The 23,007-nt window shown below is 38.9% G+C and overlaps 1 protein-coding gene across 1 annotated transcript in view; it reads left to right on the top strand.

Annotated features, from left to right (window-relative positions):
- The window catches only part of MYO3B (myosin IIIB), a 632,072-nt gene that overhangs the window by 360,795 nt on the left and 248,270 nt on the right, over positions 1-23,007 (top strand). Inside the window, exons 25-26 of the mRNA XM_078146159.1 lie at positions 19,967-20,078; positions 21,452-21,614. Coding sequence (XP_078002285.1) covers positions 19,967-20,078; positions 21,452-21,614 — 275 coding nt within the window. The remainder of the gene's footprint in view (positions 1-19,966; positions 20,079-21,451; positions 21,615-23,007) is intronic.

The following is a 23,007-nucleotide window of genomic DNA, read 5'->3' as shown; positions in this document are numbered from 1 at the left end:
AGTAGTAAGTGGCAGAATCAGGATTCAAACAGGTCCTCTATTCCAAATCCAGAGTTACTTTCATTGCATCCTACTACTTCCCTGAATTGGCCTTGTAAAATACTTCCATTAAAATATTCTATACTATGAAATTTCCTTGTGGACACTCTGATCAACTTAGACAATGAAGGTAAACAGGATGTTGTGTGCTGTTAAGGAGGCTAAAGAAAATGGGACCCAATCGACAAGCATTTATTAAGTGCCTACCAGGTACAAGGCATTGTGCTGGATTCTAGGGATGAGAAGACAAACACGAAATACTCTTCCCCCTCAAACAGCTTATATTTATATGACCCATGAGGTTGGTTATCGGTGGGAGAAATTTCCTGGAAAAGTGAGGATCTCCAGCAGGTACTGTGCCCCATTTTGTCAGACTCACTCTTTAGCTGTGTTTTGTTTTAGTCTCTGACCGAAGGGAAGAGCACCTGACATAAATCATTTTTTTAATGTGCATCTTAGGAAGGCTTGTATATCTCTCTGCAGTAAAGCAAACACCTTCCAAAATTCCTTGGAAATTGATTTATGTTGTATATGTCATGTTAGGAGATAATATTTAGAGATGTTAATGGGTTACTCTGACATAATGATTATGATTTATTGCATTCTCGGGATCACTAGATTTCCCTCTAGGTGTTTCTTGTGGTTGGCATTCTCAGTGAGGCCAAAAAACCAAAAACCAAACCCTCTTCCCTCCTTTCAGTAGTGTGGTTTCTGACCATAAAATTTCATACAGTTTAACTCAGGAATTATGGTTTTCTTCCCCACCTCCATGCCCTCTCACTCTCAAAGGTCAATGTGCAACTATTGTCAAGTTCAAAATCTGAGTTCCCAAGCAAAAAATACTACAGTTGCTGACAAAGTTTCTCTTTGCTAATTATCTAATAGATATTTGTCGAGATAAAAAGGAACTTTCAAGAGTCCTTAAGTACTTAAGTGCCACCTATGTGCTCAGTATTTTGCTAGGCACTGGGGGCCAGGGAGGAAAGCAAAGACATATAATTCTTCGTGGCCCTTGTCTTGAGAAGCTTATAATCTACCATCAGTCCCACAGTGCTTTGAATTGTAATATCATGGGTGCAGCTTATCCCTGCCTTCTCATTCTGTGTGTTCTTCATCATCGTCCTACAAATACACTACAGAGTAGAGAGGGTCTACCCAATGTGTCATAGAACTTCCTCTAGTCTTTTAATATGCTGTGGATACTAGTACAACAGCCCAGCTGTCCATCTCTTATCCTTCTTTCACTATATGATTGGCTCTTTTCTTTTTCTAGGCAGATACATCCTTGAGGAAATATGAATGGCTATAATTACGATTAAGTTTAAATGAAACATTTGGAATATTTTAGAACTTACAAATGCATGATACTGAAAAAATGTGATGCAAAACTGAATTAAGCTGATTAATGTTTAGGTTTTTAGATTCTCATCTCATGGAAAACCAAGATCTCAGGGGTATTAAAGTTACAAATAACCTGCAGGGTTACGATGGGCATGAGAAGACTATAGTATATTAACAACAACTTACCCTCAAGGTTTCACATATAGTACACTATTTAGGGTATATCTGTACAAACACCCACATATATGCACATTTCTACACATACATACATGTACATTCTACACATACACGAAAACAATGTGTGCCATGAATAATTATATGCATGTGTATGTGTGTATACATATATGAATATGTATCAAGTTAGTCTGTGAGGGATAGATCCACATGTGTACACACACATACACATATATTTCTATGTTTACATGTGAATATATGTGTGGTTATAGTAGCATATATACGGCACATTGTATATATACATAGACACATGTCTGCATGATTTGCTAGAAAAACAGATGAATTGGTCATGTACCAAGAATGAGAAACAATAGGTAGATAGCCTGATTGGTGCATTGTTATCTCCAAAGCAGTATAGGTCATGAAATAGAGCTGGAAGAGACCTTAGAGGTTATCTAGCCTATCCCCCTTTTGAACATGAGGAGACTAAACCGGAGAGATTAAGTCACTTATCCAAAGTCACAACAGTAGTGACAGAATACAAACTCAGGTCCTCTGATTCAAAGCTTGATGCTCTTTCTATGACCTGGTGGTGAAGGCCTGTCCTGTGTAAGGCATATCTGCCATGGAACATTTATGGAAGCTCAGAAACAAGAATCAAGAAGGCATGGAGGGATGTGCATCTCTGCCTCTATAGGGAATCCACACTGCTGGCTCCAAGAAGCTGTAGCATGCACAGCAGCCACACCCTGGTAAAGCTGACAGGCTGAAAACTAGGTTGAAGGTAGTTGATAAACCTCAAACCTGTTAGTGAGTTAGAGGAGGTGTTTACCCCCAAGTAGGTGAAGACTTCCCTGATGGAAAGGGCAGATGAGAACATTTTGCTCCAACAGACACAAAGGCAGCTGAAGCAGGTGCTATGGAGCTTCTGGAGATCAGACATCAAAGACACCAAGGTCATCCACCGCATCCCAAGCCATCACCAGTCATCTTGACGTTTGTCCTGTCACTGAACTTCAGTGACTCAGTAAGAGAGAGTAAAGCTGATAACTTTGTGCAGTTCTGACTCACTTAAATCCAATTCATGGGCAAATCAAGTTATCACCCATGATGTCATTGATCCTCTTTGAAAATGAAGAATGAACAAAAGCACTGATTACCAATTTTTTTACAAATTACAAATTACAAAATTATAAATCCATCATGGCATCAAGATCCACAGTAGCATTGAAAACATTTATTAAAAATCTGTCTTTACTCTATTTATAACTAGAAGGGACCTTAGAGACCATCTAGAGCAACCGTTCTTCCCACCCCCTCATACACACACACACACACACACACACACACACACACATACATACATACATATGTGTATAAATATGTATCTATAGATATATAGATATAGATGTATGAAACTGAGGCTCTGGGGTAAACATAGATAGGATGTATCAGAGGCAGGATTTGAACCCAGGTCTTCTTGATTCCAAGTTCAGAACTCTCTATGAAATACCTGCTTGAAAAATATTTGTAAATGGTGATGACGGTCATTCCCTTCTTAAGCGTCATGGAGGTGGCCATGGGTTCTTGAAGTCTATGCCACAGAAACATAAAATCTGGCAAATTCTGCTAAGCAAAAAAGGTTTTAAGTATAGGCCTGGTAGCAGACTATGTGTTGTTGTCCAATGACCAGCCTGGCTAAGTTTGGAGAGACCCTTTACCAGATGCTTGGCCACCAGTTAGTGAATTTTCACAGGTGTAGCTATTCATAAAGACTATTCCTGGACTAAGGTATGGAGGGGTTGCCATCTTCACTAGGAAGGAAGTGCCAACACTGATGAAATTGCATATCTTCAAAATATTAAGCAACAAGTATCGATCAAGCCCCTACCAACCGTTAAGCCCTGTGCTGGGTACTAGGAATGAAGATGTAAAGAAAGGAATGATTCATGCCCTCAGGCAGCTTACATTTTAAAAGGAGACAACAACATATAGGAATATATGCAGAATAAATACAAAATACTTAAATACAAAGTGCTTTGAGAGGTTCACGTAGAGAGTGGTGCTTGAGCTGCACCTCAGATGGGATTTTATGAGGCAGATATAAGGAGGGAGAGGGCATTCTAGGCATGGAAGACTCGGGGACAGGCAATGCCAAGACAAAGACAGGGAGGTAGAGTGTGGAGAGACAGAGAGAAGGCCGTGTTGACTGGATCTAAGAGGACAGGAGACAGAGTAATGCACAGTAATCCCTAATAACGACCAATAGCTCAAAGAACTCCTTCACAGAGCTGAAAGAAGAGTTTCAAAAAGACAAAAGTCAACTGTTAGGAAGCTCCATTGGGGAAGTTAGGATAGAGTGCTGGGCCTGGGGTTGGGAAGACTCTTCTTACTGAATTCAAATCTGGCTTTAGACACTTACTAGCTGAGTGATCCGGGACAAGTCATTTAGCCCTCTTTGTCTCAGTTTTCTTATTTGTAAAATGAGCTGGAGAAGGACATGGAAAACCACTCCAGTATCTTTGCCAAGAAAATGCCAACAGAGCCATGAAGAGTTGGTCATGACCAAATACCAACAAAGGAAGCCGCATTTCATTTTGTTGCTTCTTTTCCTTAGCTGTGGGGACAGGTAGATGTTTGATCTGCCTCATCAAGTTATCTATTCTTCCTCCACCACTGTCATTTGTAAGAACAAACATCAAAATCTGTAATAGTTTTAGAAAAAAATGTATCGTATCATTTGGTAGAGGAGAATGAGCTAGAAAGAAGGTATGGCTCCCTCCCATCCAGTCTCTGGAAGGTTTACATTACACAGGATTTAGACAAGGGTACTTACATATGAACCCACAGAAACTCAGGCAATTTTGTCAAAAGTGCAACTTGAAAGCAAGGTAGATTGAGATGGATATCAGTGAACATAAACATTCAAGAAAATTTGGGGGAACCCAAAACACAAGTTTGTATGGACCTGAAATTAAAACTGTGTGAGTGGACCCCAAACAGACATGTTTTGGGTGGACCTGGGGAGCCCCAAATTCTTTGTAGCCATCTCCAGCATTTCTGGAGAGTTACTGTGGCCAGGTAACATTCTGGGTTCAAACAATCTTGAGTCACAGAAAGTTAAATTTAAACAGTATAATAAATTAAGTTTTCTGAACACTATAATAAAGTTTCCACGCCTCCAAGGGGAGAAAGAGGAAGAGAAGGAGACAGACAACCATAAACAGCTCTGATATATCTTGTACCTTCCTGTTTGCCTCATTAAATGTCCTTCCCACAGCCAGAGTCTGCTCTAATTCTTATTTAGCCCTGACTATGTGGGCTAAATAAGAGCACCATAGGATGATAGATTTGGGACTGGATGGGAACTTAGAGGCCACCTTGTCCAACTCCCTCACTTGAGATATGAGAAAACTGAAACCCATTGAGGTGGGGTCACTTGACCAATGACTTCCAGGCAGGAAATGAACTTTCTGGACTTCAGTTTCCTCATCTATAAGGTCCAGGGTAGCTCTAACAATCTTTGATCTCGTGATCTGTAATCTTATGGCAACTAATTGGCTTTTTATCCAAATAATCTTTAAGTTGACTGAATCTAGCCTCCTTTCTTTTTGAATAATCTCCAGTCCTCTACACCACTTTTCTTGTAATTTGTGTTTTCTTTGGGAGATTCCCTATTAAGAACTTATGAAGAAGCATTATCACTCCAAATGTTCACTGAGTGACTACTGTGTGCCTAAGCCTAGGGGTAGATAAGTTAGGCACACCCCTAAGACACAACATAGCAGAGACAGGGAAACAGAGTGAGAGATACTTTTTAAATATTACTTGTTGTGGATGCACATCTTTCGGATGTCAGAAAAATGTTGCTTTCCATGGCATTCAGGCATTTATTTTGTGAAAAGTCAGAGTGCATGGGCAACAATGAGGGTTCAAAGCCGCTGATTGACAGTGGGGCGTGGTACACCATGGGAGGTACATCTTTGAACTTTGTCTCAGGTGGCTTGTCCTGGCTTTGCACATGGCATGATGGTAGCTCCTCCAGGATGTGGGCTGAGAAGGAGGAGGACAGGGCGTGTGCAGGAAGTGGCTAGCCTAATATTGGGAAGGAATGTACAATTTTAGAAAGGTGGAGTCTGAGCAATGCAATGGCTGCCAAATCTCTCAAAAGCTGCATTACTACACAGAGGCCTAAACTCAGGGATTTGATGCTTCCTAAATGTGTGATGACTTACTTTGTAGCAGATGGTGGCCAGCTGTTCTTCATCTCCTGTGAGGACAAAGCATAGGGGGGGAAAGGGATTTGAAATAAAGGGGCCTAAGTCTAAAGGTGAGGAAGATTTTTTTTAAACAATGAGCCAGTAGTCACATATACAAAGTAAAATGAACAATTAAGGCAATTATTAAAAACAACTAAGGCCAAAAAAAGTCTCTTTTACTTTAGCTGGCTGCTTTCTTGGGCATCATCAAGTGTTTTCTAACTACTAAATTGTCCAGGTAGAATCATAACTTGGGCAGGTGAGGGTTGAGGAGGGCTTTTACAAAGGGATGTTTACTTCAAATGTATAGCAAAAATAAGCATGCCAGCATTTCCCGCAAAACCTCAGGGATAGACTCTCCTCTATGCCATCTTGGTCTCTGAGGGGGGTAGGCTTATAGCATAACTCAGTTACTACATTAGCATTAGTCCCACCAAATTCATACCTAAGTGTGTCATGACTGCTGAATGAATTCTTATCTCAGCTTTTGCTGGCCTGGGTCCAAAAGGTCATTGCTAATGATAGTTCTTTGCTGCTTGGGACATTGACACTACACTGGTTCAAGAACCCAGACTCTGGAACATCAGAATGCTGAAACATCCTCCTGACCTTTCAAAATTACAAGGTCATAGGTTCCACTTGCCTTCTCCTAAAAAGGAAAACAATGCAGAGGCCAAGGACCACGGCCTTTCACAGAAGCACAGGACTTCAGAGGGGAGAAGGCCCCCAGTCTTTGCCTCTTGTAACTTGGGTTCTCACTGGAAGCTAGAAGTGGAGTCATTAAGTGAAGCAAAGAAAGCAGAATCGGTGCTTTAAAAAATGCCCTCAATTTCCTTGTTCATGCTGTGGCGCCTTGTTTTGTTGTTGTTGTTGTTTGCCATTATTAGGGATTAGATTCTTTTTGCCTTGGAGAGGCAGTATGGTATAGAGAGAACATTAAACCTGGAATTAGAAGACCTGGGTCCGAATCCCAACTTTGGCAATTAGGAACTGTGTAACTATGAGCAAGACTCTTCCCTACTTTTAACTTCTTTCTTCACCTGTAGAATGGGAATAATAATCCTCTTGCTATCTACCTTAGAGCATCTTGATGAAGAAAGTATTTTGTAAACCTTGAAGTGCTAATAATTATTATTCACTCTGGAAGCTCGAGTCAGTGGGAGGAAGTTGCAGAGAGGCAGATTGTAGTTGGATAGAAGGATAAAACCTGGATAAAAACTGGAGCTGTCCAGAAGCAGAATTGGCTGCCTTGGTGAGGAAAGGCCTCTTAAGCCCCGAAACTCTTCACACAAGAGGCTGGATGACCACTCAAGGAGAGTATATAGCAGATTCCTACTCAGGTAAGGGTTGAATTATGTGATGTTTGAGATCCTTTTCAACCATAAAATGTGATAGGAGGAATCCCCCCACCATGATCAATTCTGCTTCCATCATAACTATTAGAATTGCTGATATATGACTTTCAAAGTGTTTACATTAAAGAATTAGGCATTTAAAAAGCTATCGGACTGACTGTCACTCCTATGGGTAACTCTATTATTTAATAATAATAGTAATGGTATTTATATAGTACCTTAAGGTTTACAAAGTAATTTACAGATTATCTTTTTTATAATAGCAGGTGCTATTATTATCCCCATTTTACAGATGAGGAAACTGAAGAAGTCAGTGGTCAAGTGACTTGCTCAGGGTCACAAAGCTAGTATCTGAGGCCAGGTTTGAACTTGGGCCTTCCTGACTCTAAGTCCAATGTTCTAGCCATTGTTAAAGGCCAAGACAGCTTTTGGAGCCTAGATCAGGGACAAGAGTTTGTTAACACCAAGTAGAGAGCCTCACTAGGAATCTTACAGTTAGGGCTGCCAGTCATAATCTCAACCAAATATTTTCAAATGCTCTTTACCAAATCTTCCTGTTCCCATGACAATATAAAGAAGAGGACTAGGAACAGTCACTGTATAGTGGTTCTGATATTACTGTTTTGTCTAGCAAGAGCTGGTTAATTAATTACACTTCAATTTGTGCAGTTAAGAATAGGACGGGGGTTCTTAACTTTTCGTGTGACATGGAACCCTTTGGCAGTCTGGTGAAACCCATGACCCACTTCTCAGAATAATGATTTTAGGTACATTTTAAAAATATACAGGATTACAAAATAAACCAGTTATATTGGTTTTTAATTTTTAAATTTCATGTTTTATTTTCAGTTCTGAAATCTTGTCCTCCCCCCTCCCCACCCATTGAGAAGACTAGAAAAACAAAACATATTACATATATGTATAATCACACACAAAATTCCTTCTATGCCCATGCAAAGAAAGAAGGAAGCAAGGAAGGAAAGAAAGAAGGAAGGAAGGGCACAAAAGAGAAGAAAAGATGCTTCCTTTGGAATTTGGAAAATATGTGCTCTTTGGAATTGTGGTTGGTCATTGTATTGCTTAGAGTTACTAAGTCTTTCAAAATTGATTATCTTCATAATAGTGCTATTGCTGTATAAATTGTCCTCCTGGTTCTGCTAACTTCACTTTGTATCATTTCATACAAGTCTTGCCAGCCTTTTCTGAAACTCTCCCCTTCATCATTTCTTATAGCACAATAATATTCCATCACCGTCAATATACCATAACTTGTCCAGCCATTCCACAATTGATGACAATAACCTCAATTCTTTGACACCACAAAAATTGCTGCTATATTTTTGTACATATAGGTCCTTTTCCTCTTTCTTTGATCTCTTTGGGTTATAGACCTAGTAGCAGTATTACTGGGTCAAAGAGTATGCAGAATTTAATAGCTTTTGGGGTAAAATCCCAAATTGCTTCCCAGAATGAAACCAATTATAGCAAAATAAAGTTACCCAAATATTTAAGAACAAATTCTAGGGTAAGAACCACTGAAGTATGATTTTAACTAGAAATTATATTTAAGAATGACTTCTTCTTAACCATATAACAGTAATTAGAGCAATTGACCAAGAGTCTGAAGGCCTAAATTCAAATCTAGCCTCAGACACTTAACTAACTGTGTGTCCATTACTTGGACTTCCACGTGAAGATAAGCAGAAGGAAAGGCGGCCAGCAGCGTGTTGGAAAATATGGTTGCAGATTAAGAAATGAAAGAAGCTGAAGATTTGTGGACCACTCACAAACCTCTCACCTATGTTATTGTGAGGTGTCAGAAGTTCCAGTTGAATATGGAAAGCAGTGAACAGTATCACACCAAAAAATAAAACTGGGATCTCTTAACAAACCAGAAATGACTGATTGGTCCTTTTGGAACCAGCAAAGGTCAAAAATCACCTCCAAATGAGAAGAAAAGGTAAAGATTTCATTTGTTATCAGAAGAAGGACCAGCATGGACTAAGAAATCAGGGAAATTCCTTAGTGGAGGAATTACTGATTAGCAGGCAGGGGAGGAGGTTAGTCCAGAGATAAATGAAGAGAAAATGCAATCCAAAAGCCAAATTCACTGAGGACTATTTTCCAAGGCATCATTATCACCTCACAAAATATCAAAAAGCATTGGAGGAAAAAATGAGCCTGCAGAAAGCTTGTTGTGAGAACCATACAAACCAGACTATTTCAAGAGCCTCTATAGGTGATATGGAAGGGTGGTAACAAATCAACATGAAATGGAACAGATTTGTCAGGCTCTCTATTGATCTAGTCTCACCACTGATGAGAGTTGGAATGACCACATTTGGACTCAGTCATCTCAGCATCCATATTTTATGTGAAGAAATGGAAATTACATTCAAGAATAAAAGTTGGGAAGTGACTGGAGTTGAACAAATAAATGCAGAAGAAATCCTTGATGCAGGTGGCACAAGTTCAAAGGCAGTGGGAAATTGATTTTCAAGATATTTCAAAAGGGAAGATTCCAAAATAATAGAAATGGTCACAGACAGCATATTTACTACAACGGTGAACAAAAATGCATTAAGAACTGTTAAGATATATGCCTGTTTCCTCCTTCCTACAAGACATTTATGAGGATCAGCTAGGTTTGTATTGAGGGTGAAATATTAGAAAGGAACAGGCAGCTTACTATAAACTATATTTTCCATAGTCACACAAGGTATAAAAAAATAAAAAAATCCTGAAGTATTTATAATTTGTTAGTTTTTAAAAAAAAACTACATTTGACTCAGTAGAGCTGATTACTGCTTAAAGGTTCTCTTCAAAGATGTTGACCATATCCATGCTAACATTATTAAATGTTGTCATTGGTAGATGAAACCGCAAAGATGACTTTGATCAATATTCCTTTGAATACTAATATCAAGCAAGACAGGAAACAGAGAAAGATGCTTGCCAAAGGTGTTTGACAGTGCCATGGAGGATATTTTGTGCAAAGTCCAAATGGAAAAAGGATTTCCTGTAAATGGTGGAATTCTCCAGATGTTCTTGTTTGCTGATGATATTGTGCTTATTGCACTTAGCCCCGGAATACTACAGGGCTTCCTCAATTAGATCCATGACAACTCAAGATCTATTGGACTAATAGTCATCCACACAGTTAAAAAGCAACAACAATAACAAATGGATGAAGACTACATACTGCCCAGATTATCACGTGTAATTGGATAGAGAGACCATTCATTTAGTCCATTAGTACATGTACCTTTGGACAAGGCACTGAAGCTGAAAAGTAAGCTGAACCCAGAATTGACTAGGAGGAAGAGCTACAGCTGGATTGAATTTGAGAAACTGTGAAGTGCTTTCAACAGTTCCAAGGTGCTCCCTATCAACAAAGCCCATCATTTTTTGTTTGTTTGTTTGCATCATTATTCTACTAGTGGTACTATATGACTATGAATTACAGAATACCATGACCTCAGAGGAATTAAGTTACATGTGATACAAAGGGCAATGGAAAGATGTATAGTGTGTGTGTGTGTGTGTGTGTGTGTGTGTGTGCATATGTGTATATATATATATATGTATATATATATATGTATATATATACATATATATGTATATATGTATATATATATATATATATATATATATATATATATATATATATATATATATATATAAAAATAGTATATCACCAGTGATGACTTCCATGCATGAAGGGAAAAAAGCCTCTTCCTTCTATCCGTGAGTTATTCAAAGAAGACCTTGAGTATGCTGGGTAGTTCCTTTATGGAGGATTCATGAAGGATCTGGATGTGACTCATACAGGATGTGAAGGCATGGATAGGTTATGATCTCTACCATTGGAAGGGGTGCGCATTTGAATGATATTAAGGATATGTAAGCAAATACGATTTGAGGGGGAAATTGGTTAGTCACCTGGTCTTAATGAGGTCAGGAAAAGCAAGGTTTTAAGATTCTTATCTCGACCCTTCAAATGATTCTTTGGATGATTCTTAAAGAAGCTGAATTACTCCTCTACCTCTCCATTTCATTAAATATAAAATTAAGGTAATATTGAGGTCCCACAGAAAGCCTTTCCTGATTTCCTTGATCAGTAGCATTGTAAGCTCCTTGAGGGCAGGGACTACTTTTCATTTGTTTTGGTATCCCTACTGCCTGTCACGTAGTATGTGCTTAATAAAATGCTTGTTGTCAGATTTGTGGAAGGTACTACAACTGAAATTTTAAGAGGCTTAGATGGCAGTCATGTAGTCTACAAATAGACTTGTAGAATGTTAAGAACTAAGTCTTCAAGCAGAAAACGAATACCAGTTCTCATGTGTCTTCCAGTCAAAGAGAGTGATTACGGCTTATGTTTAATATAGATCTACCAAAATTGAAAATCATGGCAACAATTGCTGAGAAAAGGCATAGATAGGAAAGTCTAATTTTAAAAGCATTTCACCTAGAAGGGCAATAAATGGTAATAAGAGAGCCGAAATAAATTGTGAGAAAACTTAATGCACTGCATGACCCATTTGAAAGGGTGAAGTTAAAACGCTATCAGGCTGTCACCACCAAAACAACCAAAACCCAAAGCCTTTGAAATCCTATTATTGGCTCAGAGCTATACAAGGATCCCATATTAGAAGGAACAGATAATTTGTATACCTCTGAGCACAAAATTTCAAATTGGAAGAAGAATAAAACCAGCATGGTTAGGGAATGATCTCATATAGATGGGGCTTTGAAAGGTATCTTTTAAAAGGTGCAAATCCTGTCCAGACAACCTAAAAATGTGAGAGCACATTGCCTTGGATGAGGCATAAAAAATTGGACATTTAAGGGGAATGGAAACAATGTGCAAAGCTCATAGAAGAGCTATGTAAACTACATAACCTCTTCATCTTCTCTCTCCTTGCCCCATTCACAGCAATTAGAGTAGCATTTCTAAAACTGTGTTTATGGAACCCTGGTGTTCTGCCATAGGCAAATAAAGGTTCCATCGGAAAATTGCAATGCTGGTTATATTTTCCTCTCTAAAATATTAAATGTAAAAGTATTTATATATAAAAATACTTATTGCATATGACAATTTTCTGATCATGGAAAAACAGGCTTAATTTCCTCAATTTTCTTCTAAAATTTTTTGAACTTCTGTTTATCCCAGAGAGTTTTCCATATATTTATGGAGTTTGTCAGCATATTACAAGGCCCAAAGGTTTCAGGATCAAAAAAATTTAGGAAATACTGAGTTAGAGAAGCATTTAAGAAAAATAGAAAGAGTCAAATTGATTATTTCCCATAGAAAACAATCCAGGATATCCTTCCCACCATGTTATAACAACCAAAGGGCAGCATAATGCAGACCACCTTGTATTAACCAAAATCCATCTACTCCCAAAACATTTTCCCTCCATTTTAAATGAGTTCAGTGCCTGATTTAGTGTTTCTCTCTCCATCCCAATTCATGTTATCATATGAGGGTACTTAATGTTCATGTTGATGTTCTCTCAAACATCCTAACCTCTAAGTTACTCTGTCTGTTCAACTCTCCCAAACTACTTCTTAATGCCACCTTGGTTATGCATGAAGATGCCAACATCCTTGATCTTACCATCACCCATAAATGCTCTACTTCATGATCAAGAACTTAGAAATTCCTTTATCTGGTCAATATCCTGTTATTCCATCTCTGCCCATGCCTTCCACTTTCTAAACACATTCTTCATCCTCATTATTACCTGTAATCTCTCCTACAATCTCTCAGAACTTTACCAGGCTATCACTCTTGCTCTACCCACACTCCATTCCCTTCCCAATCTCAACACTTTTGTGAATCCAGGTTAACCCTATACTATGTCCCATAAGTCACCTCTACAACACCTTTCACATCCATCCTCTTCTCTCTACTCACACAGCCACAGTCCTAATTCAGGCTCTCATCATCTCTTGACCTTTGCATGCTTTCATGCAATTGCAATAATGTCATAGCTGATCTTCCTGCCCCAAGTCTCTCCCCACTCCAGTCCATCCTCCATTCAACTGCCAAAGTGATTTCCCTAAAGGTGCACATTTGAAACTATCACCACCTTCTACGTCTTCTTACCTCTACTATCCAGTATCTTCTGTTTGGCATTTACATTTCTTCACAACCTAGCTCCTTCCTTTCCTACGTTCTTGCATATTACTTTCCTTCCTCACACTCTGCAATTCAGTCACACTGGCCAATTCCATGTTCTATGCTTAGGACATTCTAATTCTTGTCTCAGTGTCTTTGCACTGGGTTCTGCCATGCCTGGAAAGCACTAACTCCTCATCTCTAAGGCTTGGAATCCTTGGTTTCCTTCTAATCTAAGCTCAAGTCTCCCCATCTGAATGAAACCTTTCCCAATCTCCCTAGCTGCTTGTACAGTCTCTCCTCAAACTACCTTTTATTTATTTTACATGGAACTGGAGATTGAAGAGGGCGTGTACAGAACTACCCTACCTTATTCCAGCACACCTTGACTATCACAGTGCTTAAGTGCTTTGAGGATTACAAAGCCTCTAGCTGCTTTTAGCCAACTGTGAGTCAGCACTCAATGGTACTTGAGAATGATGAAATAATCCCCTCATTGGTGACCTGGCAGGAAAAGCCAGTGCCTCAGTGAATCTTTACAGTGAATGACCTGCCCTCATGTGAACTCTCTTCTATTTTTCATTCTGACTGCAGAATGTGTGAGTTCCCCTCAAACCTTTCCTCTGAAATTCAAAAGTTCATCCGTCGGGTCAAGGGTAGGAGAGAGAGAACTCTGTCCTCTCCTCCCCACTAAGACAGAGGTTAATTGACTTGCCTAGAGTCACACAGCTAGTAAGTGTCTAAGGCTTGTTTTTAACTTGGGTCTTCCTGACTCTAGGCTCAGTTATTTGTCCACTGTGCCACCCAACTGCCTCAAGAAGGCCTGGAAGTCTGCCACGATTGGCCTTGTGACCCACCTTAGGTCATTGGGCCTCTCTGGGCCTCAGTTTCCCCATATCAAATGAGGATAACAGTATTTTTATTACCTACATCATGGCTATGGGGATGGGATGAGATAGAAAGTGATTAGACTGCCTCAAGAAATAGCAGATATTCTCTCAAAGACTAAAAGATCACATATCTGGTATGCATAAATGGGATTTTTCTCTTGGCATGCATTGGAGTATAGCTCTTAAACAGCTCTTAAATTCTGTGATCTGTGATCCTGGTTTATAAACTTTATGGCATAGAAATATCAGCTATTAATACCTCCCACCAAAAGAAAAATAACCTACTCTGTGATTTCATTGGTGTGGGTATTTAATAGGTTTCCTGATAACCAACATAAGCCCAATTTCCACTCTTTTATTCATCAAAAGCACAAATCTTTGACTCCACCCCCAGAAAAAATTTCCTCTACCTCCTCATATTTCTTAATTTGTTTAGCAGCTGCATCCCTTTGCCTTGATCACATTCTACATTGTGTCATGCTGACTTTTATACAGCACGTTCTAATGGAAAGAATGGTGGGCTTTGGAGCACAAGACCTCAGTTGGAATCTTGGTTCTGTTTGACCATGAAAATATCACTTAAACTTGCCAAGCCTCAGTTTCATTATCAGTAAAATGGTGGTGATAACACATTCACTAATTACTTCAGAGAATTATTGTCAGTGAAGCACATCTTAAAGCACTCTATAAAAGCAGTGTGGTACAGCAAAAGAACATTGACTCTGGAGTTAGGAGTAACACCTGGGTTCATCTTTTTATTCTGGACCTTAGTTTCCTCACCTGTAAAATGGAGTCAATGGCCTCTGAGGTTGCTTTAGCTCTAAATCTATGCTTCTGTGTGAGTTAGTATTATTATACCATCTATCCCCACCCCCTTATTAGTTTGTGACTTGAACTCAGGGACAGTGATTGTTTTTTTCATTTTTGTATTTCTGGAGAGTGCTAAAAGAAACATTTGTGGAATTGAGTTAGTTTGACTGTCAATGACTTTAACCAACTGCCCTTTTTATTTCTTTTGCACATTTTGTACATTTTGTTCTAACATAACCACTTTCCAGTGTTTGATTGCCACCTCTTTCCCTCTCTTTTGAGGGAAAGAAATGTAACTAAACAAAATCATTTAACGTTAACTATCAAGACTGCCAGTTCTGCCCTCTCCTATAGTTTAACATTCTAACCACTCTTTTAAAAGATATTTAGATCAAATTTAAAAATAAATTGATGTCTGTAGTGCCATTAGCAGGTTTTTTTCATAAATAGTCAATTCTTTCTTCACTAACAAGCCTGCCCGAGTCTTCCTGGTGGCTCATTCATAACCTTTGTGCTGACTCAACGTCAAAGTGCCCTAACATGCTTATCTCTCAATGAAGATGGTTTTCTCAACCACAGATGATCTTTTCACTTGCCTAAGCTTGTCAACAGCAATATGCAGGAAAGGCCTTTATGACCAGTCTCTATGAACTTGAAGTTCCTATTTCCTTTCTCTATCTGTGGTAGAAGAGAATGAAAAATTCACATAGACTGTCTACAGTTGTTTTAAAGGCCCTATGACTACTTTTCTCCCAGTTACAAGGGTAATTTTTTTTCGCTTCTATCCTTCAGCTATTTTACTATTTTAACCAGAGTTGGGTATAGTTTGTTTGAAACATAATAGGATATTTCTCTTTCCATTCCTTTTTCTGTCAATGCTCCATCTCAAAATGTCCTCCAAAGATTTAGATACCTGTTTCTAAGACTTATGATGGAACATTATGAACAGTAATTTTAAACAGAAATCAAATGGGATTTTTGGACAGAGACATACACTAATCTCACTATAAGGGCAATGATTTGCATGTTTAGACAAGGTAGCAACAGGGGAAATAGATCAGCTCAGACCCCTGCAGCTTTTCCTCCAAATTCCAAACTAATAACCCTATTAGGGAATGCAACATAGAAATGAGTCTTTACATTTCCCTAAATTATCCAGGCTCCCATGACTGATTTTTCCCATAGATAAACTTATTGATTTATTGATTGCCTCCACCAGATCCTCTGCCAGTTCAGTCTATGAGAACAGGTCCAGAAAGGAAATTACATGTGCTCATTCTTTTGGTCATCTCCTGACTATAAGGCTCAGTAAAGCACTCCAACTAAACTACAAAACAAGATGTATTTTAACTATTTGGCTTGGGTCCCTTCAGGTAAGACATGGCCCTGAAGCCCCTAGGATGTCCTACATATCTAGGTCTCCTTTGCTGGAACATCTACTAATACTGTACAGAAGGAGGGAAATAATGAAGAACATTTTTATTATTACCCAATTGCTTTAGAAACTTTATGTTTCCTGGGCAGTTTGATGACCTCACTTCTTTTCAGGTATTGTAACCTGATTCTTCTGGAGCAGAAGGCCCCCGAGCATGAATCGGATTAGCATCTCTAAATAAACAATATAGTAAAGTCCATAATTAATTTCTCAGGGCACATTAGCCCATGTGTATACATATCCTCCTCACTTGGAAATTAGAAACTGCTGACCTCTACCACAAACCAGTTAGGACAGTCTGACATAGTCTCCTGGAGTCAGAAGGGGGTCTTAGAGGCTGTTTAGTTCAACATATCTTTATAGATGAGGGTTCTGACTCTGTTTTAAAAAACAAACAAGCAAACAACTCCTTTTCAGATCTGACACCAGGGACTTTTTCTTCTACATCTGGTGTATTCCACATAGTGTGCAAAGTAGGTGCTCAGGAAATATTTTATTATCACCAGCAACAATTATGAGAATCTACTATGTGCAAGGCTCAAATGATTGATGTACAAGTCCATGTAATGTCACGGTCTAGTGGGACTGGATACCAGGTAATCAATCAATAAATGTTTATTAAGCACTTACTACATGTCAGGCACTGTACTAAGGGCTGAGAATAAAAGTAACAAAGAATGCAAAAATACATATTCACAAGGAACTTACATTCTAATGGAAGAGACAAGTACATCCTAAATATTAAAGTTAATACAAATATTTACAGAGTAGTTACATGCAAGGTAATTTAATAGGGAGGACATTAGCAGTTGGAATCGGGAAAGACTTCCTTCAGAATGCAGTGCTTGAAGCTGTGCCTTGAAGGAAGAGATTGAAGAGCCAAGGTAAGGAGGATGTAGAACAGCTAGGAGGTGCAGTGCATAGAATGCCAGGCCTGGAGTCAAGAAGACTCATCTTCCTGAGTTCAAATCCAGCTTCAGACACTTACTAGCTGTGTGGCCCTGGGCAAGTCACTTATCCTTATTTGCCTCTGTGTCCTCATCTGTAAGATGAGCTGGAGAAAGAAATGGCAAACTACTCCAGTATTTTTGCCAAGAAAACCTCAAATGGGGTCACAAACAGTCAAACACAACTGAACAACAACAGCAAAAAAGGGAGTATGTTCCAGGAGTCTGGGGTGGCCAGTGCAAATGCAGAGAAATGGAGATGGAGTGTCATACTCTAGCTTCCAGTCTCAATCTAACTACTGACTTTGCATGCCTCAGGCATTCTGTGCTTGGGTTTTCTGTCACACACCCCACCTCCTTCCCCATATACTTTTTCACACATCCATTCCCACTGGAGATACTTACCTTTCCACCATCCCCAAAATCAGATCAGGCCAGGCTGTGACAGGGAAACCATACTGAGCTATAACAGTGGGGAGCTAGAGATGAGGCAGGGCAAGGGAATCTGTGCTGATGTCATTCCTGCTGAGGAGGGGCAGAGGCCGACAGCTGGCTTCCACTGCTCCTCCTCCACTCCCGTAGGCTCCAAAAGCCATCTGTCTCAGTAGGCCATTGGGCAGTGGCCCAGATGCCCTGTGGCTTTGCCCAAGCCTACCCACTAGAGTCTCTGCACTAGAATGTGCCTTGCCATTTCCTCACAAAGGTGGAAGTTGGGATATCTTAGAGGCTGAAAGGGTTCCCAGGATCTCTGAATACAAATGTTTCCAAGGAGCCTGGCAACAAACAAATTAAACTTCTAAAAAAATCTCCTAGGTCTGAGCTAAAAGGTTAAAAGTATTAAGTACTAACCAAATATCTCTCAGGAGAATGATATGAGAGTGGTAACGAAATAGGTTTTTACAACTTTTATTTAAATGGAAGAAGCTCTCTATTTGAGTATAACCCAAAGGTAACAGATTAGGGATGTGTGTGTGTGCACGCGTGCGTGTTTGCATGTATGCATGTGTGTGTGTGTGTGTGTGTGACAGAGAGAGAGATGGTAGAAAAATCTTTTTGGCAAGGAAATACAGCTCATTTTTAAGCTTCTAAGGGGTTAAATTTATTATATATGGCAGCAAAGAGGAAAGGAGGAAAACATCTTCGAATTTCTTTTTTAAAGAAAAAAATGATGGCTAGGTTTCTTAAAGTGATATGTTCAAGAAGTTTTGTTTTTGTTTTTGTTTTTAAAGAAAAATGGAAAAACTCTTTAAATTATTCTTTGAATTAAAAATAAAAACTGACCTGAAAATTCAGAAGTATACCAAAACAAGTCTGTAAAACAAGAGAACTGAAATATTGATATCATGAAAATAAATGTATTTACACGAAGTATTATTCCTTAAATGTAGGTACTGTTTTGCAGATAGTGCTGGTTGTATTATGACAGTCTGCATACATTCTGCATTGCCTACATATTGCTTCCAAAGGTCATTGAAAATATGCACAATAAAGTTAAAAATTATTTTGAAAATAGTAATACTGTAGCATTATAAAATTATAACTTGCAGAGCTCGTTCCTATCTTTACTGATAGACATAGAGGGAATTTTCTTATAGGGAGTTCCAACATTAGTGAAATCATAGGTCTGGTTCCCTACCTGCCACAAAAGAAATGCAGTACCATCTACTTTGTTTCTTCCTTCTGTCCTTCCTTTCTTCCTTCCACCTAGCCACCTAAGGCTAGAAGTTCTGCTCTAGACTTTTGACCTGCTCCATTTCCTACTTGAGACAATTGACTCCTCCTTAGGCAACCAGGTATCCCATACTCCCAAGAGGCCTATTGTATTAATGCTCAACTTAGTGTGAATACCTAATTGGCATAGACCATTACCTCAGCACTCCAGAGGATAACAATCAGGTGGCCTCAGTCTCCCAAGTAGTGTGATTTACCACCACCATTTTCAGTGTTTTCTTTTAATATATAAGCTGCTAGCATCTAACTTGAGGCACGAATGATTTAGTTTTGCATTCAAAAGAAGCTATTATCTAGTATTTCAAAATTGCATATTAAATATCAAATCCAATAAAATCATACCTAGCAGAATAACAAAATTAGGTAATTTGGGGAAAGGATCCAGATCTGTGATTTCATGAGAATCAGAACTCCTGATGAAAAATCCCTGTAGTAAGGCAAGCTAGCAACTGCTCTGCAATTTATAATCATGGAGAGTTGCCTGGGGCAGGAAGAAGTTAAGTGACTTGCTCAGGGGCACCAGTAATCATTTTGTGCTGGCTGGACTAGATCCTGTTTCATTCTGACTCTGAAGCAAATGCTCTCTCTGATATGTTGTACTGCCTCTCCCACAACTAAAAGCTAAATGAAACATTACAGCAAAATCTCAAGGACATGGGAAGTATAAACCACAGATTTCTACTTACCCACTGTAACATTACCATCTTTGAAGTAATACATGACACATTATTATTGGTATGCCGAAGAGTTTCACTAATAATAAACAGACCATAGAGTGTTATTGTGTCCTTCATAGTTGTATTTCACTGCATTCAAAGACCCTGAAGCATGTACCTAATTGTTCTCTTTGCCTCATAGGTACTATTACTTGGCATTCAGAGCACATCAGTCACCACTTGCTAACAAAGAAAGTTGCGTTGCTATCTTGGAAAAGTCCAAACTAGACCACTGGGTGTTGGGGAAAACAAAGGTAATTTTTATCTTTGCTTTTAGGCATATCAGTCACCATCACGTCATAAATGTTTGCCTCTGTTCTCTGAAGGTTCTGTTAAATAAATGATCTGAATGACTCTGTGCCCCGCCCCCACTTAGTAAGTAGCATCTTAATTTAGAAGAGACTTCTGGTGCCTTTGGTCAAGTATGGCAGGACCTTAAAGGGGAGAGACTAAAGCTTCCTTCCGGTTAGTTGCACGGCCTCTCTGGCTGGGGCTGTTTCCTTTTTTTTTGTCTTTATATCCCCATTGCCTTGAATATAATCAGTATTTAATATTTATTAAGTATATAAATTGAATTGAATTGAATATGGAGTTATAAAGCAGTTGGATATTTTTTAAATGTCTTTTCCTTTTTTTTCATGCTCCTGCCTATGCCCTGCCTTTATTGGACATGTCATTAAAATCAATGACAGTGATCAAACTATTTTTTAAAAATCTGAATTTGGATAGAAGGAACATGTAGCTACATTATGTATAGGTGTTATATATGCAGTAACTAAGTGCCCTCAATGTATTTCATCTTTGGTAATTATTCCATTTGGTGTTACTATCTCTTTCATATGAAATAAAATCTTTAAATTGCCAACCACAAACTGGACCAGGAATCCAGCTTGAACATAAGTATTGAAATGCTCTTGTTATTATTATTCAGGGTTCTGAAGAGCTCATTTGTGGACTACACAGGTCCCTTCCTTCTCCCTTCTTTTTTCTACTGGCCTCTAAGCTGCTTCTGTTTGTTAGCATTTCCAGCAGAGGGTGTACAGGGTCAGAGAGATGAGATAAAACCTCAAAGCTGGTAGTAGCTCAGGTAAAAGCTGTAGCAGGAGAGAAAATCAAAGTTATTGGCTGAACAGAAGCTCAGGGGTTATCTTTTGATTTCCTTTGTCATATTATACCTGCTTCCTGTTACTGCACATATTAGAAGATAAATTGTCCTTTACAAATGGAGTGTATTAGAATAAGCTATACAAGTCACCTATGTAATGAGAATAATGAAAATAAGGGAGTAACTTACTATTACTCACTGTGGCAATACCTACATTTCACAGGTTAAACTAATGACAGGTTGCTTTGGCTTCCCCCTCCCAGCCACAGATGATTATTTGTTTGATTTCTGATTGTACTGATTACAATGCAGCAATGACTTCCTGGTGATGAAGCTATTCATATTTCTATTTAGAATATTGTGTCTAGAGTGTCATGCCTATGTGCGTATAATACAGTGCTTAGCAGAGTGCCTGGCACATAGCTCCTTTTTAAAAAAATTTTTTTAATTAAAAAAATTTCACACAGCTTCTTAAAAAATGCTTGTTGCCTTGACTAATACTGAAATTGTTGTTTGTTTCAGGTTTTTCTCAAGTATTACCATGTAGAGCAGTTAAATTTGCTGCTTCGAGAAGTTATAGGCACAGTGGTGGTCATACAGGCTTATGCCAAGGGGTGGCTTGGAGCTAGGAGATATAAGCGAGTTAAAGAGAACAGAGAAAAATGTGCCGTTACCATCCAGGCAGGTAAATGTGCTCATTACCTCTCTCCTATACTGGGTTGGCATTTCAAGTTGTGAAGTTGTCTGCTAATCACCTAGAGCTTGGCCTAATAGTGCAATCAGAGTAATAGCCCTCAATATCTTTTTCTATCCCTACCTAAAAGAGACACATTTCAGAATCATCACCAAATTATCTACTGTGGAATCGGGGCAAGGTCCTGGCTTCAATGTTTTTACCCTTATGGACAATACTAGGTTCTCCACCCATCGATGGAAGAAATGTATTAGTCATGCAGATCTTTCAATCCATTCCAACTCATCTCCTTTTTAATGTAGAATGAAAGCCTCTCATGGGAGGGGGAAAGAAACAGATAGAGACAGAGACAGAGTGAGAGGGACAGAGAAGGACAGAGAGAGAGAGAGAGAAACAGAGAGAAAAAGAGAGAGAAAGACAGACAGAGAGAGAATATTTATTAAGTTCACTACGTGCAAGGTGCTAGAAATACAAATACAAACAAAAAGAAAGACTGCCCCTGTCTTCAAGGAATACCACCCATAAAAGGGAACTGAAATGGGGAGTGGGTGGGAAGAACATATCTTTTATTAAGGAGATTGGGACCTCCAAGGTGGGGGGGGCAGTCCGAGGAGTCATGGGCTGGTCTAAATTTGAAAAGAGCAATGATGGGTAATGTGGGTGTTTTTTAAAATGGAGATATCCCCAGCACCTAGCATGATGCCTGGCAAATGGTGGTTAAAACATGCTTCTTGAATGAAATTGAGTATTTTTTCATTAATGTATTTGATAGTATTTGAGTGAATGGGTTTTTGTTGTTATTGTTATTATTATGGATAGTTTTCCTCATTCCTAGGGGAAAAAGTGCTGGGCTCAGGACATATATTTCTATTGTTATTATGCCCAAAGCACTTTACTCTACCCAGGATTCCATTATTGAGCAACTTGGAACCATTAATTGTGATAGTTATAAAGATGAGTGCTTAAATTGGGAAGGAGCTGTTCCCCACCTTCTTTTTAGGCATTAATTCTACTCCCTGATGGCTAGAAAATGCAAATTACCCTTTTTCAAATCCCTCCCTTTTCCATTTTCTCCCAGATCTTTCCTCATTCTCTCTCCTTTCCCATTTTCTCCAACTTCCTTTTCTTCTCTCCCATTATTTTCTTCCCTATGTTTCTCTTTCCCTTAGCTTTCCTTTTTGTCCCACTTTTCCCAAATCCAAAGGGACAAAAGAGGATTACTCCAGTACCTCAGTGCTAAACCTCCACCAACCCCAAGTCCTAAAGACTCCTTGTGTGATAGATTGTATGATAAGAGATCTTGGTACCTCCAATCTCATCCCCACGTGATGAGATAGATGTCTAGATCTCTCCAAGTGACTGGAGTCATTTACTTTCTCAACCC

The sequence above is a fragment of the Phascolarctos cinereus genome, unplaced genomic scaffold, assembly GCF_003287225.1.
Source record: "Phascolarctos cinereus isolate Bilbo 61053 unplaced genomic scaffold, phaCin_HiC Scaffold_726;HRSCAF=1367, whole genome shotgun sequence".
Taxonomy (NCBI): Eukaryota; Metazoa; Chordata; class Mammalia; order Diprotodontia; family Phascolarctidae; genus Phascolarctos; species Phascolarctos cinereus.
This window is presented reverse-complemented; position numbering and strand designations above follow the sequence as displayed.